The sequence below is a fragment of the Aspergillus homomorphus genome (assembly GCF_003184865.1).
Source record: "Aspergillus homomorphus CBS 101889 unplaced genomic scaffold BO97scaffold_1, whole genome shotgun sequence".
In the NCBI taxonomy this organism is placed as follows: Eukaryota; Fungi; Ascomycota; class Eurotiomycetes; order Eurotiales; family Aspergillaceae; genus Aspergillus; species Aspergillus homomorphus.
In genome coordinates, this window is record NW_020291887.1 from 1,591,793 (window position 1) to 1,618,534 (window position 26,742).

Genomic DNA, 26,742 nt, shown 5'->3' on the forward strand with positions numbered 1-26,742 from the left:
CGCCGTTTGCTCGTGGAGGAAGGAATGGAAAGCATCATATGTCGCTCAAAAAGAGGTAACTGTACAGTGCAAAACTGCTAGGGGTATCGCGCACTGTGTGGTCTGATAATCGGGACCCAAAATCATGACTAAAACAACTCGTGACTGTCCTGTGAAGGGCTGATCTAGATGTATTCACCTGTTCCGTGTCATACAAATGCTGCTGTCTTCTCTTCAAGTGCGGGGTTGATTGGCAGATGCGAGTCGCATAAGTAATTGGTTGGTTCGTGAACGCTCTGCCGGGGAGCATATCCCAGGGCCGAACGAATGCTGAGGTGGGCAAATTGGTCAGTCTCAGCGTCCAACTTCTTCCGTTCGCAAGAGTCAGACGCAGGATTTATTGGTAGAATCGAGTGCATGAGAGATGAGACCGAGCGCGAAGACTCTTGAACAGACCAATCTGGGTCGTCCATAAGGGCGTGGCCGAGATCTGTCAATGGAGCTGGATACAAATCGGTCGACTGCGTTGCTGCCAAGGAGATCGGAGATTCCTGCAGCCTCCCGTTCTCCGATAGTGTAGTCAGCGAGAGGGGCTTAAGCGAGTATGCCGAGTTGATATCCACCTCTTTACGTTCGCCAAAGAAGCCGCCTGTATTCGAGTGCGTGTCATCCGCGTGGTCGATAGCGTACTTGCGATAGCATTCATCAGTCGGATCTAGCCCAAAATCATTTCCATCTAACCCTCGAAGAGTTGTACCATACGAGTCCGGACCGTTCTCCATCATTGCGTGGCTGAAATTTCCGGCTGCAGTTGATCCTGAATATGCATGTCCGCTTAGCCTCCGCGACTCTATCGCCGCCAAGCCACCCTCCGTGGTCATATTTTCATGATGAGGTGACTGCTCCCAAATCCCAGGCTCGGGGAGCTGCTCGCTATTAAGAGAAGGAGGGTCGAAATCTCCGTTTGCATCTTGCCTGTATGTGCGACCTGGGCGATGTTGTCCACCAGAGGCGTATCTGCCGGTATCCACCGGTTGTCGTTGCTCGAAGAGAAATGTCGTGTGGGCGTCGTACATCGGGAGGGTGTCATTGTGTAACGCTACACCAAGACCGCTTTGCGTGTGTGGTAAAGGGGAAACAGTCGAGAGCATCACTCCTCGCTCGCGTGGAAACAGTCTCAGCAGCTCCTTTGCGGATAGCCGATGACGAGGAACCGGGCTCAAACAGATGGAGACTAGCCTGCGGTAGTAGTCAGGCACATCCACATCCTCACCTAGCATCAGGGGCCGTGGCTGGCGCTCCGGCTCATCTTCCTCCATCGCCAACGCCCAAAGGGTCATGCCCAACTGAAAAATATCGGTCTTCACTCCAATATACATCGATATCCGCTGATTACTTTCGATCTTGGCTGCTATCTCTGGAGGCTCCCACCCCACCGGGCAACCCCGGCGATTGATGTCGATGATCTTGGCATTGTCGTCAGCGTCCACCACAATGTTGGACAACGTAAAGTCCCCCTGCACGTAGCCAGCCTCGTGAATCTCGCATAGCCCCCGGACAATCTGCCTAGCCCATCGTTCTCGACGGTCCCAAGAGATTGTACCTCGGTTCTCATATAGGAGATCAACCAATGCGCCCTTCTCGGCAAAGCCGATGAGTAGACCTTTCACGATTTCTTGGTCGTCATCTACCACAACACCCTCTACCTGAACAACATCCGGAATACCTTGTAGGGCATGAAGGGCGTTGATTTCGTACAAGAATTCGTCTACCGTATCGGGGCCAGGGATCTCTTTCTTAATGAAAGCCTTGCCATCCAGCTGCACATTGTACACGAACCCAGAGAGATGGGCCTCGAAGTGCAGTTGGTTTTCGGGAACGAGTCGTGCTTCCGGCAAGTGCCCAATACAAGAGACCGGCGGGTACGGGATTATCTCGTTGACATCCTCCGTGACATGCACATGCAGCCGACCGTCTCGGGTTTCCAATTTCAGGTTGGTGACGGTGTCATAGAACTGGATTTCGGGTAATGATTCGCGGAGGGATTCGTATATGCGTGCACATTTGTCGCGTTGATACCGTAACTCTCTGAGGTCCTGCTCCAGGGAATCAAGAGGCGCCCTGCGGTAATCGCAGGATATGGTGACTCTCCGCCAGCGGTTGGGTGTCTCTGCATAGGTGACGAAAAACTTTTCTCGTTCGGAGCGATCCCGAAAGTGCATGCTCAGATTCAAGATCCAACGCTTTTCCAGCTCCATCTCAAGCGACTCGGCCGGTGGCTCTTCGGGGACATCTGTCACGTCAGGGAAAGGGTTCCATTCCGAGCGGATCTCGTCGTTCTCATTCGTCTCGGGACGGTGGTCAACCGTGGGCTCGTCCGGGTCGTCGCGCCACTGAACCTCGGGTGCGGACAATCTGGGGTCGAGAGTGGGCGGTGGGGATGATCTAGTTCGCTGGGACTGCGAACTCAGGGGGCGACGACGGTCGGCGGACACCGTCCGACGGGGTTCGAGTTCGGTGGGTGACAGTCGGTCGCGTCGTTCAGAATTCTGTCGCTTGAAAGTTGTCGCGCGGGGCAATCCCACGCCGACCTTACGAGACAGTCGACGGGTGAGATTATCGTGTGGCTTGCTGGGACGAGAGGAGAGGGATGTTGCGTCATGATGGTGACTGCGGTGACTGTGGTGACTGTTGTGGGCGGCCGGTGAATTGGGCTGTTTCGCAGTGGGGACATTGTTGCCTGCGGGGGATTGGGAAGAAAGGTCTCGATCATCGCGGCCCAGCCATCGACGTAGACCCAGACGATGCCACATGCTCTGCTTGGGACGCGGAGGCTGGTCGGCCTTTTCTTCCAACAACAGACCCAACGAGCTCATCGGACTACAGGAACTGTCTGCAATCGAGATAGCCATCCGGCACGGCGCGGTCGCTGATCGGTCGTACAGAGGACGACAGAGACACCCGAGGGGTTGGGACGGTGCTGTCCATAAGAATTGACGACAGGATCTCTTGCAGCCAGCAGTGACTGTATCTTCTCTCTCACACTCACAAACTCGCAGGTTATGCAGGGACAATAGGTCAACAAGTTAAGGCAAATACGGGGAATAAAGGAAAAAGATCTGTGGGTGGCAGGGCCGCAGAGGGTTTTAAAAAAAGAAACCAGGGGCCGAAAAGCAAAAAAAGACCACCAAATTCCACAGGGCGGTTGAAGGGAGAGAAAACACCAATAGGCTGCAGGAGAATCAAGTCAGGAAACGGGATCGAGGAAATACGAAGAATTTTTCCATGTAGCTATGATGCAAGTGAAGTTGAAATAGGTAGTAGTAGTAGAGATAGATAAATAGTAATGAGGAAATCGATCTCCCAGGAGAAGTCGGTGAGAATTTGGGTTGCTGGCTAAGGTAGGCACTGCTTTGCCCAGTCCCACTGAGTGACTGAAGGGTCACACAATGTCGTCGTCACTGATGATCGTGATTGTTGGTCCCTGTTGCTGGAGAGTTGACTAGTGAGGATCAAAGGCAGAGGGAGTGACAATGTGATCAAATACACCCAGCATGGAGAGACCGGGAACAAATAAAGACGAGGGACGGAGGATGACGAGGAAGAAGAACAGACAGATAGACTCTGAGAAAGACAGCAAATGAGACTAGTCAGACCAGTCAGTCAATTGTAGCCCGGCTCGTCAAGGCGGGTTGGGCTGAGAGACTTGGAAAAGAGAGAGAAAGAGAGGAAGAGGAAAAGAAGAGAGAAGGATTAAAGAAGAGGGGAAGATGTTGACTGGTTGAACCAAAGGATGACAACTATCAACAGTCGATCGATGTGGTGAATCAATTAAATCGAGGAATAGAATATAGATGGTTTGGAGCAAATGACAATGACAATGCGAGTGGAAGACAAAAGACCAGGACTGGGGAAGGTAGAAGGTCGATGGAACATCCCATCGAACTATGAAGTCAGTCAGTCCGAGTCCACTTACTCACTATCTACTAAGTAAACCAACCCAATCCAGACTAAATCAACTAAGCTACACTAAAATAAACAAATCAATCTAAACTAAGCCAAAACCCCCCTCCAATGCAACAAATCTGAGATCCAATAAGCAACTCCGACTGCACGGCGGCCTGAAAGTGCCTGCCTGACTGATAATGAGATGAAGGCAAATGAATGAATAGCAGACGACGGCAGCCTCAACCGAGAACGAACCGACGATAGCCTCAATTCTTCATCCCATCGCACAGCATCCAAACTACTGCAGACGCACAGCCCAATTTCCTTCTCGAAGCCTGTCCCTGTTCGCTCGTTCCTCGCCCCGATTACTCCGAGGATCCAAATCAGAGCACTATACTATAAGACTGCTCTAATCTAGTAGTAGTTAACCAAGTACTTACTCTTTTTTCCGAGGCCCTCCCGTTCCCCCCAATTCAACCATCACATTTACAACTGCAACTCTCAAGTTCAAATTGACCACCCTCCATCGGGACTAATCGCAATGACGAACAAAGTGGATGATATCGCAATCCACCCTTGTGATTTCCAGCGTACCCGAGCGTATCGCGCAGGCCGGCCTTGGAACCAGCCACGCTGTTCAAACCAAACAACCAACCGCCCGGGGGGGTAAAGGAGGGCAGGCAGAAGAGTGAGAGAGCTTTTCATTCATCAATCCTGTACAGAGTACACTTGGATCCAATCGTCCGGCAAAGATAGGTGACGATGGTTCGTCTCTATACTTCCAACCGGCCGGTTTCCCAATCCTTGCCCCAGAAGAGGGGAAGTATACTGTACAGTACTGTACATACATACATCCATCGTCATCATCATCGTCACCTCCAGCAAACAAGAAGAGAGAATGATAAACAACGCTCTTTTTCTCAGTCTTACTGCCCATCTATCACTGACTAGTATGAGCGTTTAGACTTTCATCTAGTTGTCGAAAAGTGAAGCCTCCACTCAGACAAGGAGGAACCCGAACAGAAGACCGAACTGCCTCGTCAATCACCGATGATGATGCACCCAATCACTATTCCCCCCTTCAGGCTCCCGGCCAGTTCCATCACTTGTTTCCTTGCTATCACTGGTGGTGATCTATAGGCTAGGGACTAAGTATACTATACCAAGCAAGTCAATACCTAGTTAGTTGTACTACCTAGTATAGTAGTAAGGATGCAGGTCATTCCACCACTCCCCTCCCCTCTTCCACCAATGTATGTACATCTCTCTATACAACTCCCACCCTCCAACCAGCACAACAAATTACAATCCACACCAAGTAACTAGCTCCAGCAACACTTATACCTACTACAGACAGTAGATATCCACAACCAGTAACAGAGACCATCCACGCCCCGAGCCCACGCTCCCCCCTCCAAGGTAATAATCCTACCTCTCACCCACGGACGATAAGCTCCGAAGCGGAGAATCCCGGCTCACACTGGACTGCCCACCACCCCACCCTCTCTCTCTCTTCTTTTGCTTCCTGCATATGTATGCTTCCCTGTTGCATGGAACGTTTTCCAGTTGTACAAGACTGCACTACACATACATACAACGTGATCGAACCTACCTCCTACATACACCTACCTAGCTACCTACCTACTACCTACCTACCCAGGTACATACATACACACCTGCCCACCTGTCTACATACATACATATATACATACAGTCCACCCAGCCAACAGGTAAATAAGCCAGCACCTCAGAACAACCCCCAAGAAAACCTACCTACCGACCTATAGTTAGCACACACAACATACCAACAGCCTACAAGGATGATACTAGTAGGTATAGTACCTAGCTCCCACTGCAGTCAGAGGGGGGAGGGACATCCCCCGACCTCATTGGTGTAACTTGTACGCCAACCTCCATGCGGGCTTCTGTCTGATGTGAGATGGGTTCCAAACATGCTTGCCTCTGTGTTTTCTTTTTTCTCGACCGGAGTTTGGGGGTTGTGGACTTTTCTGGTGTTGTGGGTACTAGAGTAGCTATTGATGGTAGATATGAGTCGATACATGAAGAAAAAGATGGGTAAGGTAGGTAGAGTGTGGGGGTTAGTGGTATTGAGGTCTAGAATCGTAGAGCAGAATCTCCCGACGGGGCCAGTCCGCAAAGGTGTGGTACTGGCTAGTACGGTATCGGGCCCGGCTACACCCACGCCCGTAGATGCTGTTTGGTCTAGTAGCGGAGGGAACAGAGGGTAGATACCAATCACTGGGATACGGACAGATGTGCATAGTCAGTTGCTGGCTACCACTGGAACTCGACCATTGTGCGCTTTTTTCCATGAGCTGGTTCGCTACTTCGTTATATACATGCAGTAGCAGACGATTGTTTGCAATTAGTTCATGGTTCATGGTCATGGTGATGGTCATGTCCCCCATATTCTCAAAGGATAACAACAGAACGGAGCAGCGCAGTAGGAGTAGATAGCAGAGACGATAAGCCCAATTAGGAAACACGATGGGATCTGACCAACTGAAAGAGGAGTCACAACGAAGGATGGAACCAACAGATCAGGAAATAACGACCAACAGTGATGATGGGCCGGCAAATAACTAAGATCATTACGATTGCAAGAAAGAAACGCCCTAATGCAAGAGATTTCAGTGATTCGTTCCATGCGTCTATCATACTTCATGACCCGTACATCGACATGTCAACTAGAAAACAAGGGCAGGGCGGCTCATTTCCAAGCGTTGAGTCCGGCCCAGGGATCACTTGAGGCGCTCGACTGTCCCTGTGACTGGGAGGATTGCGACTGAGCCTTGTGGTGCTGACTGGACCCGTATGGCCGACTCTGAGCGTAGCCGGCGGGACCGGATGGGAAGGGGCCTGAAGCAGAAGGATAGTTTGTCTGCTGGGGTCGAGGGGGCGGAGGGGGTGGCACGTAGCCCTGGGGTAAAAAGGCGGACGGGGCTGCAGGGGGAGTGGGCCCGCTGTAGCTGCTGAACGGGGTAGGAGTGGAGGAGTAGAACTGCTGAGCTGGAGGAGGGGAAACAGCGGGTGGAATGGGATAGGCCATGGGGTTGTAACCCTCCGATAGAGGCGCTGCTGCTCCCTGCTGGTATGATTGTCCCGGATGGTAGGGCATGCCAGCGGCGCCGTGAGGCATGTATTGCCCATACGGTGCTGGCGAGTGGGACAGAGGGACACCATGCTGTTGCCCGGGAGGAAAAGCCGGGGAGTTCTTCGGCGAGGCGAGAGATGGGTTGTATGCGGGCGTCTGCACTGCTGGAGGCGGCGACTTAGCCTTGGAGGGAGGTGGGGGAGCCATTGCCCCTGCTGACGGCGGTGCAGGTGTGGATGCCTTGGGTTCAGTGGACAGGCGTTCCATCAACTGCCGCAATTTCTCCCGCTCACGATCCTCCTGCTCTGTCGCGCTGCTCGCTTTTTCGCGTTCGATCTGGCCTAGTAATTGGGCTCCCTCCGATCGGCGGTTGCTGATGAAGGCTTCGACATTCTTTTTCAGGTTCTCCACCGTCTCGGCCATCTCAGTGTAAAAGGTCTGGGCCTGAACTGTCCCAGAGAGCAGACCGTTGAAAGCATCATACACTTTCTTATACCGAGTCATCACCGTGTTGCGTTGGCGCGTGATGGCTTCGTACTTCGATTGCTCAGATCTTACTCGCTTATCTTGCAACAAATCGCCGTAGATCTTGGTCAGCTCTTTCATGAGCGAAGCCTGTTTATGGTTGGCCTGAAGTAGCCGATTTTGGTGGGGACGGAATTTCTCCAGTTCAGCTTCGAAGAGCTGGCTTTCCTGCCCAGTGATCGATTTCTTGTTGAGAATCAGAACATTCGATATGTCATCGTTGTGGACCTAGAAAGCCAATGTTAGCCAACATGTTTCAATTCAACTTTGAATGACCGACTACCTTCTCCTTCAGATCCTTCAGAACTTGAGATCGCTCCCTCTTGACCAGGTTCAGCTTCTTAAGAATGGCTTCCACCCGCGCGATTTGTTCCGACACGGAGGGGCTCCCCTCATCAAAAACATCATCCAGCAAGCTTCCCTCCGGCGTGGAGGCGTACGGGCTACCAAGGCCATTTTTCCCCTTGTTCTGCTTCGACCCAGCTTTAATCATCGCACGCTGGAAAAGGACATCGGCTTCATCGGTTTCTCCAGCTGATCGCATTTCGTCAAAATCAGCCTCATACTGCCGAAGCGTGGACAGTAGCTGAGAGTCACTTGCGCTGGCCTCGTTGACGGTGTCCCGGTATGACCGGATGTCTCCACGAAGTGTAGTGTTAAGCCTTGCACTGGGCTGCTGACTCCAATCAGCACCATACTTGGAGCGCATCTTTTCGCATACGCTTTCTTCCAAGTCGAGCTTTTTGGAGCACTGGTCCAGTTGTCCAAGGATCTCCACCTTCCGGTCCTGCAGCTCGTCCAGCGCTTTGATGAAAGGCTGATGGCCAGCAAGCTCCTGGCACCACCGTCGAAACTCCTCGTCGACCTCCATTTCTTGGTCCATCCCGCCTTTCAAAATGTTCAGGCTTCCGGGAAGTTTGAGATAATCCAAGCTGGCAGCCATTTCTCCATTAGCCATCTCGACCTTCTCAGTTTCCGCTCGGATAAGCTTGGCTTTTTCTTCGTCGTAGAGACTGGCTGTCTCTGTAACGGACATGGGGACCAGCTTCTGAAAGATATCCGGGCCAATGATACGTTGGATGTCTTGGCCCTGATAGAGTTCGCTAACTGGAATGGCCTTTGCCGCGGGTAATTTGGCGACAGCAGACAAGCCTGCTTCACTGGGGACGGGCTGGTGGTAGATGAAGTCATTGTCCTTCTTAAACATCGTAAGCTTTGCCTGGACATTAGCTAGATGGAACTTGACGAGTTCAAGCAAGTTGGTGCCCGATTCCGAGCTCAGATTCGTATTGGGCGAAACGGATGATGGGAATGACTTCGCCCATCCCAGCGCTGCCGTCGAGTTTTTCTCCGCAAATTGAAGCCGAGCAATCGCTACCCCATGAGATCCGCTTTCGCTGTCCGCCAGAGCCTGGTAGTACGATGCGACGGAAGCCATATGAGCCGCTTTTGTCTGAACGACAATTGACCAGACTTTGTCGAAGACCCCCTTACAGAATTCCTGGATCGCCTCCGCAGCCTGCGAGTAGAGATAGGCCGCTTGACTGGCTAGTTTCGCGAGCAGCCCGGCCTTCTTATTGTCCTCAACCTGCTTCTCCAGAAACACCTCCTGGCCCTGCGCGAGAGTGATGTGGATCATAGCCTTAACGGTTTCTCGGTTCAAGTCGGTCGACGGTGCGTGGAGGAAATTCTCGTTAATGTAGGTAAACATGCCAGCAGACGCCTGGAAGGAGTGATAAGCAGTCTTGAGACCGGTGTCTTCGGCGCGATTCTGATTGGCAGCATGACAGGAGAGCACGGCGGAGATGTTGAAAATGATAGAGGCTTTCTCATATGCGAGAGAGTATTGAGAAGTGGGTTTGTGGGTAAAGGCATCGTACCTGGTAGGCGACGTGGAATCATTGTTTAGCAAGCGGCCAGGAGGGATCGGGGAGGAGCAGAAATCCAAACATGCAATGCGTACCAGGTAAAAGATATCTTGATATGATTCTCGTCCACCGGAAACCTCAAGTCCAGCAGCTCCAGTTGCCCATAGTAGCGATAGAGCAAGTCGCGACCCGTCGCACTATCTTTCCCCGCGCCCCTCATGTCCTGGCGCAATCGATTGAGGGTGGCACATTCTTGACTGTAGCGGTCGGGATCCTCACCGTAACTCTGACGAATGTAATCCTTGAGGGGTCGAATCCAATCAATTTCGTTGGTCTGCTTCAGCGGACACGAGATCATGGGCGACTGAACCATCTTGCTGGTAGGAAGGAGCGGGGAGCTCCCATCCAAAGGCGGAGAAGAGACAGAAAGGGAAAGGCGAAGGGAGGCTGGACGGGGACAGGCGAAGGAGAGAACTGTCAATGATCAAGTTATGAAGGGGAAGTGAGGTAAAAGGGGGAGAATGACAGGCGGGAAAGGGCGGGACTGTGGGGTAAGATCAAGTTGATTTCGGAGGAAGAAACAGTGGATGGTGGCTGGTAGGGATGTCGAGATTAGTGTAATGGATGGGATGGACTGCCAGGCAGCACACGGGCAGTAAGACTGCCTGATGACGACGGCGGTGAGACGGAGGGAAGGTAGATGAGAGGATGGATGGAGACTATTCCACCTCAATCACAGACAGCTGTCAAAGTAGGAATACTTCGGATGATGATCAATAACCGAGATTCGGTTCAAGTGGGGAAAAAAACAATCAAGTAGTCACACCCTCTGACCTTTGCACAGGGTCCTGAAGAGAAGAGAGAAGACATTGTTGTGGACAGTGTGGTCAGTTAATAATGGGCAAGACATGGTTTAGTTTAACCGCCCGCAGTGACGAACCAAGACAGGCACATACAGACGGGCAAACGGGCGGGACACACCCATTCTTGATTCCCAATTCGACCCCTCCAAACTTCCCGTCCCGTCTGCTGCTGATCAGTCAATAAGTCAATAAAATAAGATACGCCAGAAGGAGAGATGTTTGATATACTTTTCTAATCGTACATACATACATACAGTGACATACACTGGGAGAATTGCTCTATGCACCGAACAACAGCACCAGCATCCAAAGACAACAAAAAGAATATATAGAAACCGACATGGAAATCATCCCAACATACAGAATAGCTCAAGAAACCCCCAATGTCGCCGGCGCTATGATATCGTCCGAAATAAAAACAGATAAGAAACGAAGAAGATCGTCCGGGACCACGACCTTAGAATCACCCATTATACGTCTCGTTCAGAGTCGCGTGCGTGGAGCCTTTCAGCTCGAGCCCGATTTCTTGTCACCGTCGGTCTTTTTGGCATCACCACTTTCTTTCTTGCTGGGATTCGAGTCCTGTTGCTTCGAGTGGTTCATAAGCTTCTGCCAAGCAGATTTGAGGAAACCAGGGTGCTTGGAGTCGTCGGTCGAGGCGCTCGGGCTAGATGGAGCACTGAGAATTGGTCAGAGGACAGCAAAGAAGGCGCGATCAAATCTAGCCAGAATCCACTCACCCATCATCCTTTTCCTTTGGAATATCCATAATACGCTTGGCAGTAGTATCACCCATCTCGTCCGCGAGAACCTCAAGAATCGTCCGTTGATTGCTGGTCAAGTACTTGGGCATAGCAACCTTGAACTCGACCCGCAAGTCACCCATGGAGCTGAGGTTACGGCTGCGACCGCCCAGTTTCTTCATGCCCATACCAGACAGAGTAATGCGATCACCAGTGCCAGTACCCGTCCCAACCTTTACCTTAACCTCGCCATCCAAGGTGGGCACCGTCACCTCGCCTCCGAGAAGGGCAGTGGTAAGGGGAATGGAAGCTGTGTAAAGAATATCGGACCCGGCGCGGCTGAAGCGATGGTCAGGGGAGACCCGGATCGAGACATAGAGATCACCGCGTTGCGTACGGGAGCCAGTAGGAGCCGCAGTACCGGTGGGTGGGGCATCACCTTCCCCGGAGATTCTCAGACGCATGCCATCCTCCACACCTCCCGGAATATCGACTTGGACGGTCTTGCGATCCCTGACCACACCGTTGCCCTTACAAGTGCCACACTCAGAGCCTCTGGGAACAGTCATTCCCAATCCTCCACAAGCGTCGCAGGTAGCCGCCACCTGGAAGCCACCCTGGATCATGTGAACTCGGGTGCCGGATCCATTGCACTGACGGCATTGGGTCTTTTTCGCGCCCTTTTTCAACCCCCCACCACTGCAAGTGTCACACTCTTTCAACGGAGTGATCACAATATCCTTAGAGGTGCCCTTCGCAGCCTCCATAAAAGAGATACTGGTCTGCACCTCGATATCTTCGCCAACGAGAACCTCCTGGAAGGGTCCCCGACGACCCCGGCCAGCTCTTCGAGCACCACCGGTGAAAGCGCCAAACAGATCCTCGAAATTGATGTCGGCAGAGAATCCTCCAGGGAATCCGCCGCCGAATCCATGGAAACCCCCAGCGCCAGCGAACGGGTTACCACCACCAAATGGGTTACCGCCGCTGGGATCGAAGCCGCCATTCTGATCAAAAGCAGCCGATCCAAATCGGTCGTAGTTCTCGCGTTTCTTCGGATCAGACAACAGCTCGTACGCCGATTGCGCCTCGGCAAACTTCTCTTTAGCGTCGGGTTCCTTGTTCGTATCCGGGTGATATTTCTTTGCCATTCCATAGTAAGCTTTTTTAATCTCCGATGCAGAAGCGCCTTTGTCGACTCCTAGAACTCTGTAAGGGTCGGGGACAGCCGCAAGTGGGGCGGTTGTATGGAAAGCCTGCCAGTCAAAAAGTCCAAGTCAGTTCACCGTCCAGGATCTCACAATGAGACCTAACCGGTCAAGACACGGGCGACTTACCCTTGACGAAAGGAATGCGGGCTGCTTCTTGCTGCAGGTCCCATCGCGCAGGCGATTACTGCTCGAAGAAGCGGTAGAGACATGATAGGTTCGGACAGGAGTCGAGGACCGGATGGTGGTGGACGGACTTTGCTTGGAGTATTGCCGCGAAGTCCGCAGTAAACGAGCGGGGAGAGCCGCGGCTTTAGGCATGGCGGCGGATGTAACGTTCATTATGAGAGAGAGGAGAGCATCAAAGATAAGACCGAGTAGCGGGCGCAAAATATGAGGGGGGCAGAAGAGAAATTTGAATTGACCTGTGAAGAAGAAGAACCACCGGGGACCTTTCTTGAAGCATCGACCGCCTCCTGATGGGGAAGACGTTTGGAAGCTTCGAGTCGTTCGGCTCGAAAAAGTTTCCCGACCGGATTAACATTGTACCGGACAGCAGCGATGATGAAAGACTGCTTCGGTAATCAATCACTCGACCGAAGGTCATCGATCGCCCCCCTCAATTTACAATTTACCGTTCCTTTTGCCATCTTGCTTGATCGATTCTTCTTTTTGCTTTCTCTCTCCCCCAGCTTACTCTGTATACTTCGCCATCTCGGTCAGCCTCGAGGCTACCGTATTCGCACCTATACCTCGTCTTTCCTTTTTCCGCCTGATCCGTCCCCGTCGTCCGCGTCGACGCACAGTAGCATGCTCCGCGGCCAGACACTCCCCTGGAGAGCCGCGCTCCACCAAACGCCGCGTCCCATACTCCTTCGCCCTCTCCTCGCTTCTCCTAGGCACAATGCTAGTGCTCGATCAATCCTGAACGCCTCCCGATTCGGCCGCATCCTTCCGTCTTCCCCCCGTCCTTTCTCATCGAGCTCGCTCCGCCAGAAAGAGAAGCCCCCACAGAACGACGATAAGGAGGACACTACGCAAAAAGAGCAAAAAGAGATCAAGGAAGAGAAAGATACCGGACGACGTCCCGATGCTCGACGGAAGGCGACTGATGCCTCCAACAGGCAGGGATCGTCACTAGAACCCGGAGCTCCGACATCGGGGTCATCGCGGCGGAAAGAGAAGGCGGCGGTGGACAAGGAGCAACGTAGCTTGGAGGACGAGACAAAGAAGAGCGGTAGCCCCATAGAAGGCAAAGAAAGCCCCTCTGATGAACCATCGCCGATACCTGTCAGTGGCAGCCCATCGGATTCTAGGCCTAGCGGTGCGAGCAACGGTGACAATGAAGATGGTGGCAAGAAGGGCAAGAAGGGCAGCAGCGAGAAAGCTCTACAGAAGCCAGTTGTGCCGGACATCTATCCTCAGGTCATGGCTATCCCTATCGCCAAGCGACCGCTGTACCCTGGCTTCTACAAAGCTATTACTATCAAAGACCCCAATGTGGCGAGCGCCATTCAAGATATGATGAAGCGTGGCCAACCATACGTGGGTGCCTTCCTGTTTAAGGACGAGAACGCGGATGGAGATGTGATTGAGAATCTCGACGATGTTTATGACGTCGGTGTCTTTGCTCAGATCACCGCCGCTTACCCTCTCCGTGGCGACGCAGGCGGTGTGACAGCCGTCCTTTACCCCCACCGTCGGATCAAGATCTCTTCACTCATTCCACCCAATGATTCTACCAAGTCGGGCACAGCCGAGGAGAAGGTTCAGGATAAACGTGGGGATGTCGTGGCCAGTTTCGAAGAGGGTGGCGCGGAAATTGCTCCGAAGGACCATTACGAACCAACCTCCTTCTTACGAAAGTACCTTGTCAGCCTCGTCAATGTTGAGAATCTGGCAGAGCAAACCTACGATAAGAAGAGCGCCATCATTCGTGCCGTGACCAGTGAAATTGTCAACGTCTGCAAGGAGATTGCTAGCTTGAACCCTCTGTTCCGTGACCAGATCTCCGCCTTCTACACCGATCAGTTCCCGGGTAATCTGAGTGATGATCCAGCCAAGTTGGCCGACTTTGCCGCTGCTGTCTCCGCGGGAGAACTTCATGAGATGCAGGAGGTTTTGGAGTTGATGAACATCGAAGAACGACTTCCCAAGGCTCTTATTGTGTTAAAGAAGGAACTCATGAATGCTCAGCTCCAGTCCAAGATCTCGAAGGATGTCGAAGCCAAGATTCAGAAGCGACAGCGCGAGTATTGGTTGATGGAGCAGATGAAGGGTATCAAGCGTGAGCTAGGTATCGAGTCCGACGGTAAAGACAAGCTGGTCGAGAAGTTCAAGGATAAGGCGGAAAAGCTCGCCATGCCCGAGGCCATCAAGAAAGTCTTCGACGAGGAGATCAACAAGCTGGCTCATCTGGAGCCTGCTGCGTCAGAGTTCAATGTCACGCGGAATTATCTGGACTGGCTAACTCAGATTCCTTGGGGTCAGAAGAGCGTGGAGAACTTCAGCATCAAGCATGCGATGTCTGTCCTTGATGAAGATCACCACGGTCTGAAAGACGTCAAAGATCGCATTCTCGAGTTCATTGCCGTTGGAAAGCTTCGCGGGACTGTCGAGGGCAAGATCCTTTGTCTGGTCGGACCACCAGGTGTAGGTAAGACCAGTATTGGAAAGTCCATTGCACGCGCCTTGAACAGGCAGTATTATCGCTTCTCTGTGGGTGGTTTGACGGATGTCGCTGAGGTCAAGGGACACCGAAGGACCTACGTTGGCGCTCTTCCTGGTCGTATCATCCAGGCCCTTAAGAAATGCCAGACGGAAAACCCTTTGATCTTGATTGATGAGATCGACAAGATTGGTCATGGTCATCAAGGCGATCCCTCTTCTGCTCTCCTCGAACTCCTCGATCCCGAACAGAACTCGTCATTCTTGGACCACTACATGGATGTCCCAGTCGATCTTTCTAAGGTTCTGTTCGTCTGTACCGCCAACATCACCGACACTATTCCTCGCCCTCTTCTTGATCGCATGGAGCTTATTGAGCTGTCCGGTTATGTTGCGGACGAAAAGATGGCTATCGCTCAGCGGTACCTCGCACCTGCCGCCAGGGAATTGACAGGTCTCAAGGACGTTGACGTTACCCTCACGGAGGATGCTGTCGAAGAGCTCATCAAATCGTATTGCCGCGAAAGTGGCGTACGTAACTTGAAGAAGCAGATTGAGAAAGTTTACCGCAAGGCCGCCTTCAAAATCGTTCGGGATCTGGGAGAGGATGTTCTTGCAGAAGAAAAAGCGATCACGGATGAGGGCAAGGCTGTGCAAGCGGAATCTCAGAAAGAGACCGAGCTGACTGATCCCGCAAACGCGCCCATTAACCCAGAGAAAGCCACTACGGAAACTCCTCGCGTGGCACTCAAGGTTCCTGAGAACGTGAGTGTCAGCATTGACAAGGGCAGCCTGACTGATTATGTTGGGCCCCCTGTTTTCACGGCCGACCGTCTGTATGAAACTTTCCCAGCAGGTGTCACCATGGGTCTCGCCTGGACCAGCATGGGCGGTGCCGCCCTGTACGTGGAGTCTATCCTTGAAAACGCTTTGTCGGCCGAATCTCGACCTGGTCTTGATATCACCGGTAACTTGCAAACCGTTATGAAGGAGTCCACCCACATTGCATACTCGTTCGCCAAATCGGTGATGGCGAAGCAGTTCCCCGAGAACCGGTTCTTCGAGAAGGCGAAACTACACATGCACTGCCCTGAGGGTGCAGTGCCCAAGGACGGACCGTCTGCCGGTATCACGATGGCTACATCCCTGTTGTCCCTGGCTTTGAATCACCCTCTGGACCCTACTATTGCCATGACCGGTGAGCTGACAGTGACCGGCAAAGTCTTGCGCATTGGAGGACTCAGGGAGAAGACGGTGGCCGCTCGCCGTGCTGGAGCTAAGAAGATCATCTTCCCTGCGGACAACATGTCCGACTGGCTGGAGCTGCCCGAGGTGAGTTCATTTGCATCTGTCTATCTTTCCAGCCACGCTAACGTTTTAATAGAACATCAAGAAGGGTATTGAAGGTCACGCAGTTGGATGGTATTCGGAAGTCTTCGACATCCTGTTTGCCGATCTCGACAGGACTGCTGCCAATCATGTATGGCAGAAGCAGCTTGCTGAAAAGCCCAAGAACAAGTCCCAAACCGCAAGCGAGGAGGATGATTGAATCAACCGACTACTGTTAATGCTATGATACGGCATGCACTTAAAGATGATGGTCCATACCGTATTGGGTCACGTTCAGGGCGTTTTAAGGGGCAGCATGGATCGGAGTCGGCTTTTTTCGCTTTTTTGTTGGATTAACCTTTTCCTCTGAATTTTAGCAATTGACATTTAGGTTGTGGCATAAACTACAACCAGGGTAGTGTCGTCGTTCCCTGGCCTGGATTCCGTTCCTCGATGCGGACTCAGGCAGGAACTCGGCGCGACACTGAAGCCCATCGAACAAACACCACTCCGCTCCGAGAAAACAGGATGGGTATCGGTCCATCCGACTGGCAATAGACTTGTGTTGAAGTTCTGCAGACGAGCGGGGATAGAGCTGGTGTGGCAGCACTCTCTATACTTTTGGTGCCAGACTTTCCATAAGGTCTGTGATCAGTCCTTGCATGTATGTATATACGAAGACTATGCCTGTATAATTTGGATAATAGAGGCTATTGCCTGTTCTATACTTATCTCCTTGTCTTCGCATGACCTGTAGACGATGCTTCCAATTCTGGTTCCCAGGTCACACGCCCAGCTGTGAAATCTGGGATATTCACTGAGGATTCCTGATGGGAAGTGGTAGATTCACTAGATCTATCTCTGTTCTGTTTTTGGTAGTTGAATCATTCACTGTTGACCATCTCCAGTACTGTCAAGTCCTGGGCTATAAGTATCCCCCCATATCCTCCTCGATCTCCCCTTCTTCCTTCCTTCTCTCATCCTCTTTCTACCTCTCGTCCTCCATCTCGTCACCAAGTCCACAGTTTCCATCCAAAGTCCAACAGCTACTCCATCTACCTACACTAACACCACTTTTTCATCTGTCCGTGGACAAGATGAAGCTCCACTTCCTCTCCTTCTGGGTTTTCGCCCTCCTGGTCACTCTGGTGACCTCGACAGCCATCTCAACCCGCTGCAACTGCGACCTCGCCAAGGACAACACCGACGATGACAACATCTCCTACGAAACCACGCTGGCTTACTTCAAGTGTCTGCATCGCTGCACCGGCCATGCCTCCGTCAAGAAAGCCCTCAATGGGTATCTCCGCCTCTACACTCGAGGTGAGTCCCTCAGTCCATCATCATTCCACCCTCCTCAATCCTCAACACAAACTAACCCTCTTCCTCTGAATCCAGACAACGTCGACTCAGAGCTAGATACCTCCTCTGCCCCTGTTACCCACATTGATCCCATCGATGACTCCACCAATGAAGCCAACACCGAGGAAGGCCTTACCCTCATCGATGACTACGAAAACGACGAGGAAGGCCCCTCGGCCGAAACCTCGGACGACACTGTTCCCCCCACCCCCAAGAACAAAGCCACGGCCACCAACGACGGCGAGATGTCGACCCTAGACCGCAAATGCCACCGTCGCTGCCGCCGCCACAGGGACTGCTGCCACACGGACATCTGCTACTCTGGCGTGTGCCTGGGACCAGGCAAATCGCCTTAGACAACTCGTCCATACCATCATCATCACCACCATCCCAAATCGTTGTTATCGTTCGCGCCACTGCTCTTGAACCCGGGGGGGGGGGGTTCTTATATTGCCCTCAGGTCAATAACAACAGCCCTTCAACGCAGCGGGCAACGCAGCAACACATTGGGATTCGCTTACGCACATATCGGAAATGACTATTGGATTCTGTACTATTGCTTTACTTTCTATCTGTCTTCCTTCATACCTTCACCATCCAGATCGTTGACGGCGTCAAGCGCCACTGCTTTGAAGGCGGGGGGTTCTTATATCGCTTTCGGGCTGATAACAACACCGCTTCAACGCAGTGGGCGACGCTGGCAACTATACGGTCAACAGGAAATGAATGGATATCTTGGGTCCCGTACTTCGCTTTGTGTCTTTTTGTGTTTCTTGCCCCAGTGAAAGGCTCTACCTTTGTGTTTATCTTCGTCTTCCTCGTCTGCTGTCTTCTTGTTGGTACCGTGCGCCACTGCTCTTGAAGACGGGGGGTTCTTATATCGCCTTCGGGATGATAACAACACCGCTTCAGACGCAGTGGGCATTGCAATGCTAGCGTGATAGCTTGGCGGGGGGATGTTACGTCGATGTAACATGGGTCTTGAACATTGGATTTGTACTCAGCTTTCACTTCTTGCCATATGTGAATCTTTCCCTGCGATGGGGCAGTCGTCAGGTGATTTGACTGTTTATTTAGACCGTACGTAGAGAACACCATTTATCAGGCTCGTAGTGAGGGTTGTATCGCTTAGTGTCCCTTCTTTGTAACCTACCTGGCTTGGGGGTTCTTTGGCAAGCGCTGGGAAAAGGTGATCTGGAGATGATGAACGGTTGCGGGGGGGTAGATTCAGTTGCGTATATAGGTATTACCGACATGTATCCGTGAATAGAGAACACGAGTAGACTGCTCTTAGGCATGACAGTGCAGTGGAGGTAATTTACCTGACTCGTACACCTCGCCAGTTTATGCTCTTACACCCGTGCGACAAAAGGGTAAAATACTCCAGTCTTGATTAGTATATATTATACGTACAGTGTAGGTAGGGTAAGAAGAATTGGGGAACGCCGAGAAAACGATGAAGAGGCAGACGAAACGGTCTATTTGATCCTGTAGTGGAGTGTGGAGTGCGTGCTGGGTAGAGGCAGAGAGGCGAGGTGGATGTAGAAGTGGATTAAGTTGCAACACCTTTTCGAACAAAGATGAGCAGAGGTGACCGCTATTGCCCAAGTGGAGCGTTGTCTTGATAAGTCAACGAAGATGATAGAACACTAGACGCCAGATAGATGGACAATAACGATAGGGTGGGAAAGAAGATTAGTGCAGAGGCGGGTTAGGGGAAGAGAGAAAAACACGAGCGCAGTGGGCAGTGTCGCACTGATGGGTATCATGAGAGAGCAAGTGAAACTGAGCCAGTGTCTCGTTTCCAACAAGAAGAGAAGGAGGTGTAGATTGGGCGGGAGGAGGGAGCGATGTGACGCAAAGGATAGGAAAGCATCGAGCAGACAGGGTTTCCAACTCAGTCGCCTCCAGAATATCCTGAAAGGTGATCCTGGAACGCCAGTATAAACAAGATCGTAACGGGAGAAGGCGACGATAAGCTGTATGTCACAGGGCCGAGTGTTTCGAATCGCAGCGCAATATTTGCAGAGATAGGTTGGGGGTGGCACGAGAATCGTCGAGGCAAAATGGGATTGGTAGCATTTCAGGGCTGGAATCTCAACCGGAAATGTCGCCCTCTCCCTTCTTCCCGAACTTTGTATAGAAACCGAGCAATTGCCTCCTGCTCTGCGAGACCAGCACTATTGAAGTGTTTGCGGACCGACAGGGCAAGTTGGTTCTTGCTCACTCGGTCTTGACCAATGATGTGATGGAGAGCGCTCTTCCCGTTGATTGCGCTTGGTGCTTGCTTCTGGGTCTGCCGGTCTTTGTGCTTCGCGCCGATGCCATTGGGGGCCGAAGAGGGATTGCCGTGCAGAGCTTTTTTCGGGGCAGCGGGGGCGGCGGTAGATGTATTAGTGGTGCTGGTAGTAGGTTGGGAGGTGCCATTTGTCATTTGATTTTGACTTTGAAGGTGAGCGCGCTGGGCGGCGATTGATGTCGGGGATCGCAGGCCAATGCCTCTGGAGAGAAGGAGGTGGGAGTATTCGCTGGTGAAGGCACTGGGGGAGGAAAGTTTGTAGGCATGTCGGTACGAATGGAGGAGGTCAAGGGGCATCTCGTTCCAGGGGATCTGCATGTAAGAAGGAAATATCAGTCTCCGTATCATCTAAACTATACGGTAGAAGCGAAAGCTTTCGAATGGGATAGTGAGCGAGTAGTGGAGAGTAAACGCAGGCGTACCTTTGGCACATCTAAAACGTTTCCCCCAGCGGGGGCACTGGTGACATTCGCAAGGTTCCCAGAGGCTTTGGCTTCTCGACTGGTGACAGATGATGCCAGAGACCCATTGGCACCTTTGCGAGACTTCGCACCTGTGGTTTTGTGTTCTCTAGTAGTACTGGAGCCCTCCGATCTCGAGTCGTCCTGGACGGCTGCCGTCCGTTGCCGCGGGGGAGCCATGAGGCACGAGGACAGAGATTTGAGCGATAAGTGAGGTGGGTTATGAGAAATTGAGATAAGCGCAACCCCAGGGAGCAAGCAAGCAGAAATCTGTCATTCGAGCACTACTGTTGGCTTGATTTGACTGCGAACAAAAGACAGGCTGCATTGTTCAAGAACATGTTTGATTGAACTTTTGCTTCGGCCGACGAAGAGCGGCCAGACGCGGCAGAATACTTAGAGCGCGACATCATCGCGGCCGCATTGGGTAATGTTGCCGAATCTCTTGATGTGAGGAGGTAGGTGGGAGGGTTGGAATGTGCAAAGATGCTTTTCTGGTTGGCGGCCACATTTATACACCGCGGACTGCTGCGGGAGCGTCATAGGTGTAGCTTTGTAGAATTCCTGGATACCATGCTTTTCTGCTCAAATGTCGGCCACAGACTACTGGTAATATAGTTGGCCGATAACGGCGTTGAGTCCAGACTCGTAGAATAGCTACCTATGCGCTGATCGATGTCGTAATCAACAATCTTTGAAGCTGGCTATAGATACAAATAGGACCTTGACTAGCGAGACAGCATCGTCGTCAGATTGAGGCACGTGTTACATAACGACCTGCTTCAAAGACGGCTGGTGCGACACGAGCATCACGAGCACTTGTATGGTCTGGGTCAATGCTCCCAACTGAACTCAGGGAGTCACATTGTTCCTGCATGCTTAGTGTGCTGGTGCATTGGTTGAGTGTATACATGTGTACTACTTGTTCGGCTGAACCTCCGAGTATATATTCCGGGACCCGGGTGAGTATACACCGGGCGACGCGAAGCCTACTAAGATCATCAACCACAGTCAACCTCTACAGATTCGACAGTAGCCATCGAGACATAAACCAACAAGACCAGTTTCAATAAGCTCGCAATTTTCAGCCCACATTAGATAACACCATGACCGCAATTCCCTCTCATCGACCTCCCTTTCTACATACCTCGGCTCTCATAAACCCGCACCGCGAACCCCAACCCACTCAACCATCTATAGACCCATAGGGGGTATAGTCCAAAGACCACCCGATCAGACTAGAGCCAATGCTAGAGGACCACCAAGAAACATAGACCACTGTCTCTCTGGGAATCTGGAGAATCTCAGAATCCCAATGCGGGGAACGCTGCTGCTATCGGCCGGCCAAAAGCAAATCTGCCTAGTTACATGCACTCCACGTTTGTTTACTTCTTCCCCACCCTAGCGCAGCACCTGACTATATTCGCGATAAGCAAATCCACAGTTTCGCAAGAGGAAAGCCTCAATTAAGACTTAGAGCCCCAGAGAACCAAGAAAGCACCAACAAAGTCCCAATTATCATGTGAACACAACATCCGAGGAGGGGAAGGGGGGGGGGGGGGGGTTTGGTTGTCGGCAAATCTCCGTAATGACAAACCCCCCACACGGAAAATGCCCCCTCCATCTCAGGCGGAACAAAAATCACCCGTGGAATCTCTCCGCATGGAGTAATCTTTAACACTCCAAAGGTGGTGCAACCCCGGTCACGTGTGACGAGCACAAAATGCTTATCTCAGCTGTCAAACGGGGGTTTGTCTTAATCTACTTGAGATCACTGGGTATGATTGGTGGTCTGGAGAAGGAGAAAGGATTATTTCCACCAATTGTGGTGCGACTATATAGTTCATTCGTCTGTAGGCTACCTGAGCAATCTATATCTCTGGCCTGAGAAAGGGGCGGGGGGGATTGTAGATGAGACAATATGAGGGGTTACAAACCGAGATTGAAAATCGGGTGCATGTTGCGAAACTCAGCTGACATCGCTTATAACCAAGATGGGAAAGAGAAAAGTGAGCGTGAGAATGAGGCGGGGGATGTGTTGTGTGCCCTGGAAAATGATTCATCGGCAAGATATGAAAATTTTTTATGCGTGCTCACCGCTACAGTGTAATTCTGACTGCAACCATACCCGTTGCCCCAAAGACAACAATCCATAGCCGAACAGAGGGTGCGTGGCAGACGATAGGTTACAAACCAAAAACTTGAAAGATTGGGTAGAAAGAAAAATTTTTCACTCCTTTCCGGTTACTGTTTCGAGCCTGTACTACCCCAATCCCCTAGCGATCCCCAGTTTTGGATAATGGATATGTGACTACTATCGAACTACGGAGTGTCAAAGTGAGTCCAAGGTACCCAATAAAGCTCCTGGAATGGTAGCAGTCGCATCAAAATTGGCCGAGGTGGAAATTGCCGAGGGGTTCAAGTTCATCTTGGTCTTAAACTGCCCTGGCCTGACCTGGCCACCAGCACATCACGACATGATAAGAATAGTTACATAATTTCCCGGAAGAGTAAGGCAGTCAAGCCACAGCATAGCGAGGCAGCAAGTCAGCCAACCGGGATACCTTCTTCCGAGGAATAGCTGGAAAAGACTCCCCAGATACCGCCCAGTGAGGGCGGCTCAGACCACCACGGGACTCGGGATAGATTCGGCAGAGAGAAGAGCCAGGGTAGAACGAACTCGGGTCGGACATCCCGATAAAAGACGAGGGAAGAGAAAAATTGCCTCAGACCGAGAGCCTAGCCTAGCCTAGCCTAGCCTGGTGAAAAGGCCGCGCGCGAGCGAAAGAGAGGGGGAAAAGTCAAACCACGGCCACCGGTAGAGGGGGAGGGGAAAGTCCCGGGGAGGGAAGAAACCAACCAAGGCCAGAACGGGCCCTAAAGGGCCCTAACGACGATGGCTGCTTCACCGGAAAACCCCTTTGAGGACGCGAGCCCGTGGCCTCAACTCACCCTGGAGACTGGAGAGGGAAGAGGGGAAGGGAAAAGTCGGGTTAGGTAAGAATTTTTTCTCCGCAATCCAACTTTCTTTGCTCAGTTGCCCGCCCCGTTTAGACTCGCCAGCCTCTCCCCCAGGAAAAGAAAAAAAATAGTTCAAGGGGAGAGAGGAAAAAGGCCGGAATTCTTCCGAAATCATCCGATACCTCCCACACTTTTTACAGCACACAACCCAGTCTTCTCACACACCGTCTCATTCTTGCGGTTGCAGAAAATTTTCTCTTCAGTCGGAGAAAAATTTTCTCCCTTCTGTCTTCTCGTCGTCTCTTCCCAAACGGGGAGGTTTCTCGTGGAGATTCTCTACCCTGGATCGTTTCTAGTGGATGGATTGTTCGGGACTTCGATGATGACAAGATCTTAAGTTTTGATCCGCCGGGCTTAAATTTTTCTATTTCTCCTCTGCTAAATATTGCATCCCGTCAAATCACAGCATGTGGAAGACAGTACCCCGGCCCCCGGCCCGGTACAACAAACACTCACACACATTGGAACCCACATTGCCCTCCCACATTCATCCACATACAGCCTAGATTGATAGTGATGCTGATGGTGATAAATGATGAAGTCGACAATTACGTATCTACCACCAAAAGCAAGACAATAGAATAAAAAAAACTCTAGAGCAGAAATAGCAACGAGTCAGTGCCTACCAACCATTGACGTGGCAAGCTGAAAACTTCCAGTATACAACAATCAGCCAAGCACTGTATGTTCCTAGACTAGACATCTCGATAGTCTACGTGGACTGACCATTGTAGAAACTATCTACCGACCAACGAGTCACAATGCCTCCAGAGACGGGAGATTGTCATCTAGAAACGCGGCAGTGCGCCGCCACTAAGGCAGGCCCATGTTTCCCTTATTGTCGAAAGTTCGAACCTCCTGGATTTAGCTGCAAATCATTCTCACTGCCATGACGCAATTCCCGGCCATCTTCCGTGGGCGTAGTGGCCCACCCCCCTCTCTCTTTGCCTGCCTCGCCTATTATCGGTCGGCTCGGCGTTGTGCTGGTCCCTTTTTTTTTTTTTTTTGTCTGGTTATTTTCTGCCTCCAAGCTAAACTTGATTTGGGCGAGAGATGAAAGTGCTGTAGCCCAGCCAGCCCCAGCTCTTACGTGGAGGGCAACACTGGGGCAACCTGGCAGACTGGCACATACGAATAGTATCCATGATTGGGGGAAAAGGTTCGGTGAATCTCTCTCTCTTTCAGGCTGTCTCTCGTATGGGGTAAAACTTTCTCCTTTGGGAAATTATTGTTCTTGTATACGAATGCGCCGTACAGTAGATAGGTAGGTATCAACGAGCTTTCCCGCTTTTCTTGTATACGTTCTCTTTTGTCATAAGGTCAGGTAAAATCAATGCTAAATTATCGCCATTTGCAACCCGATCCAAAATTCCCAACACTCAGTTTCTGTGGGAGTCGAAGTACGCACTACTGGCGGTCTGCAAACAAGAGAAGCAGAGAGGCGCACAACGGACGGAAGATCGGATTCCACCTGCAGCTAAAGGGTTGTACACTTGTACTGTCCGTAGTAACGTACACGGATCAACAGTGCCCAACTTTTCTCCGCCCACCCCTCCTCCGCAGAGTCCTTCCTGCACTATCTACAAACTGTACAGTCTCAGACAGGGAGGCGGTCCGATTCAACAGGTAAGTACCTAGGTAATTATGTACACAAGCAGGAACATAACTGGTTGAAACCCATCACACACACACACCTATTGTAGACTAGACCCGGGATTCCGGAGGGGTTTTGGCTGAGATTGAAAGATAGCTCCCTTGGAGCTATGACTAGGTCGGAGCAGACGGGGGGAAAGGGGTAAAGTACTTAGTCTTACAGTAGGGTCAGAGGGGGAGGACGGGGCGGATGGAGGGAGGAGGGGCTTTCTGGGAGATGAAAGAGGGGCAGAAGCCTAGCTAGCATGTGCCTCTGGCCATCTCGACCGAGTGAGTAGAACTATAGTCGGTGGGATGGATTGCGAACGATAGCATGATTTCCGTAGACCAACATCCAGGGAGTAGAAGTCAGAGAGGAGAAGAGCTTTAGTGTAGGAGATGAAGGAGAAAAACAAGGCCGATGCCTGGACAACATCGTGCGTGGGTGCGAGGTGAAGAAAATGGCACGACAAGGACCTTATCTCGTTTGCTGCCCTCCCTTAAGCTTCGCTCACAGTACACTAGTACCTCACTAAGGCAGGTAGACAGCACACTACCAACCCTTAGTCTGCCTGTGGTGAGGAATTGGACGAGACCTGACCACGTCCGACCCCCTCGCCCAGTCGATCGTCCTGAACTAGACTGCACAGTAGTTATGAAGAGTAGCTAGCCAAGGGTCCACCCACTGGTGACCAAGTCTTACTTATATAATTATAGATACGGGGTAAAGTGATTCAGGCACCCAGGTACGAGTACCTTGACCTAGATCCAGTCAGGTACAGGGGGTGTAGTTGCAAGATACTTACTTAATGGTATAATGAAGTGACATCTAAATTGGCCCCCCTAGCTTCATCCGAGCCCTTCCGCCCCTTTCGAGCGACGTGTCATCGCGCAAAATGGTGGCCGTTTTTCTCTCGTGCCCTGCGCCTCTTTTCTCCAGATGTCCCCAGATGCGACCGACACTGCTGATTACCAACCGGGCAAGACTAACTATGGAGTGCAATGCATATACGTTGTGGGGGGTTTTTTGCCCCCCTATTGACCGACTTCCCCCCAAAATCTTGAAAGAAGAAGTCAATGGTGTGACTGGAGGGTCAGAGAGTGAGGTATTCTGGGTTGACCAGAGGAGAAACCTCGGGGATACCGTTTCCAGCCGAAAGTTGGTATTTGTGATACAGGTTGTAGGCAAAGAATAATGATGCGACAGTGAGGAAAGGACCTCTGGGGGTTGAATAGACTGGGTGTGCCCCTTCCAGATCGCCCGTGACCCGCCCCAGGCTGCGCTCTTCCTGTCTTTGTTAGGGAGAAGGCTTTGAAGCTGAATTTAGCATGATATCTGATGCCTGATAAGAGGAACCCTGACGAGTTGACCAATGAGTGAGGCCAACCCGCCAATCCCACACATTTCCAACCAGACTGCCTAAGCCTCTGACGGGGGATACAGTACCTGCCTGCCTCACTCAGCTCTGCCTGCGTGTCTGCCTCCGGGCAGTACAGCAGGTACGTACTGCGTCCGTACTAATATGATTGCGTCCGGGTTCCGGAAGCGCGGCCCCGCATAACCTGGGGGCAGCGGCTGTGACGCCTGTGTATCGACGACATCACCGTGATACCGTTGCTCCACCATGATTGGGCAAGGTGCTCCGTTCCAGAAGCATGTGGAGCTTCGGATCGCGCCTTGCGGAGGGCTTGGAAGTGCGTGTCCGTAGCCGGATTTCGGGA

The 26,742-nt window shown here is 51.8% G+C and overlaps 5 protein-coding genes across 5 annotated transcripts; 2 read left to right on the plus strand and 3 right to left on the minus strand.

Moving 5' to 3' along the window:
• Positions 1 to 135: 135 nt before the first annotated feature.
• BO97DRAFT_12070 (protein kinase family protein) lies at positions 136 to 3,349 on the minus strand. The gene has a single exon (XM_025689970.1). The coding sequence runs from the start codon at positions 2,889 to 2,891 to the stop codon at positions 189 to 191; it is 2,703 nt and encodes a 900-aa protein (XP_025556840.1). The 5' UTR covers positions 2,892 to 3,349; the 3' UTR covers positions 136 to 188.
• A 2,837-nt stretch (positions 3,350 to 6,186) lies between these two features.
• On the minus strand, positions 6,187 to 12,720 carry BO97DRAFT_467175 (BRO1-domain-containing protein). Its single transcript, XM_025699628.1, has 6 exons — positions 12,379 to 12,720; positions 11,039 to 12,297; positions 10,832 to 10,977; positions 9,531 to 9,882; positions 7,851 to 9,447; positions 6,187 to 7,795 (listed from the first exon to the last, which is right to left on the minus strand). Exons 1-6 carry the CDS (start codon positions 12,589 to 12,591, stop codon positions 6,659 to 6,661), a joined length of 4,704 nt encoding a protein of 1,567 aa, XP_025556841.1. The 5' UTR covers positions 12,592 to 12,720; the 3' UTR covers positions 6,187 to 6,658.
• A 146-nt stretch (positions 12,721 to 12,866) lies between these two features.
• BO97DRAFT_381271 (endopeptidase La) lies at positions 12,867 to 16,945 on the plus strand. Its single transcript, XM_025693241.1, has 2 exons — positions 12,867 to 16,248; positions 16,301 to 16,945. Exons 1-2 carry the CDS (start codon positions 13,060 to 13,062, stop codon positions 16,463 to 16,465), a joined length of 3,354 nt encoding a protein of 1,117 aa, XP_025556842.1. The 5' UTR covers positions 12,867 to 13,059; the 3' UTR covers positions 16,466 to 16,945.
• Positions 16,946 to 17,342: 397 nt separating this feature from the next.
• Positions 17,343 to 17,963, plus strand: BO97DRAFT_419922 (uncharacterized protein; the record flags this gene model as incomplete). Its single annotated transcript, XM_025696611.1, has 2 exons — positions 17,343 to 17,568; positions 17,644 to 17,963. The coding sequence occupies 2 exons, from the start codon at positions 17,343 to 17,345 to the stop codon at positions 17,961 to 17,963; spliced, it is 546 nt and encodes a 181-aa protein (XP_025556843.1).
• Positions 17,964 to 19,690: 1,727 nt separating this feature from the next.
• Positions 19,691 to 20,663, minus strand: BO97DRAFT_439527 (histone deacetylase complex subunit SAP30 Sin3-binding domain-containing protein; the record flags this gene model as incomplete). The annotated part of the gene is made up of 2 exons (XM_025697991.1): positions 20,329 to 20,663; positions 19,691 to 20,218 (listed from the first exon to the last, which is right to left on the minus strand). Exons 1-2 carry the CDS (start codon positions 20,545 to 20,547, stop codon positions 19,691 to 19,693), a joined length of 747 nt encoding a protein of 248 aa, XP_025556844.1. The 5' UTR covers positions 20,548 to 20,663.
• Positions 20,664 to 26,742: the final 6,079 nt, after the last annotated feature.

Excerpts from the sequence above, each read along its gene's own strand:
- BO97DRAFT_12070 (XM_025689970.1), bottom strand. The coding sequence starts at position 2,891 with ATGGCTATCTCGATTGCAGACAGTTCCTGTAGTCCGATGAGCTCGTTG.
- BO97DRAFT_467175 (XM_025699628.1), bottom strand. The coding sequence starts at position 12,591 with ATGAACGTTACATCCGCCGCCATGCCTAAAGCCGCGGCTCTCCCCGCT. Across the intron at positions 9,448-9,530 it reads ATCAAGATATCTTTTACCTG|GTACGATGCCTTTACCCACA; the intron begins GTACGCATTGCA and ends GTCGCCTACCAG. Across the intron at positions 7,796-7,850 it reads TGAAGGATCTGAAGGAGAAG|GTCCACAACGATGACATATC; the intron begins GTAGTCGGTCAT and ends TTGGCTTTCTAG.
- BO97DRAFT_381271 (XM_025693241.1), top strand. The coding sequence starts at position 13,060 with ATGCTCCGCGGCCAGACACTCCCCTGGAGAGCCGCGCTCCACCAAACG. Across the intron at positions 16,249-16,300 it reads ACTGGCTGGAGCTGCCCGAG|AACATCAAGAAGGGTATTGA; the intron begins GTGAGTTCATTT and ends ACGTTTTAATAG.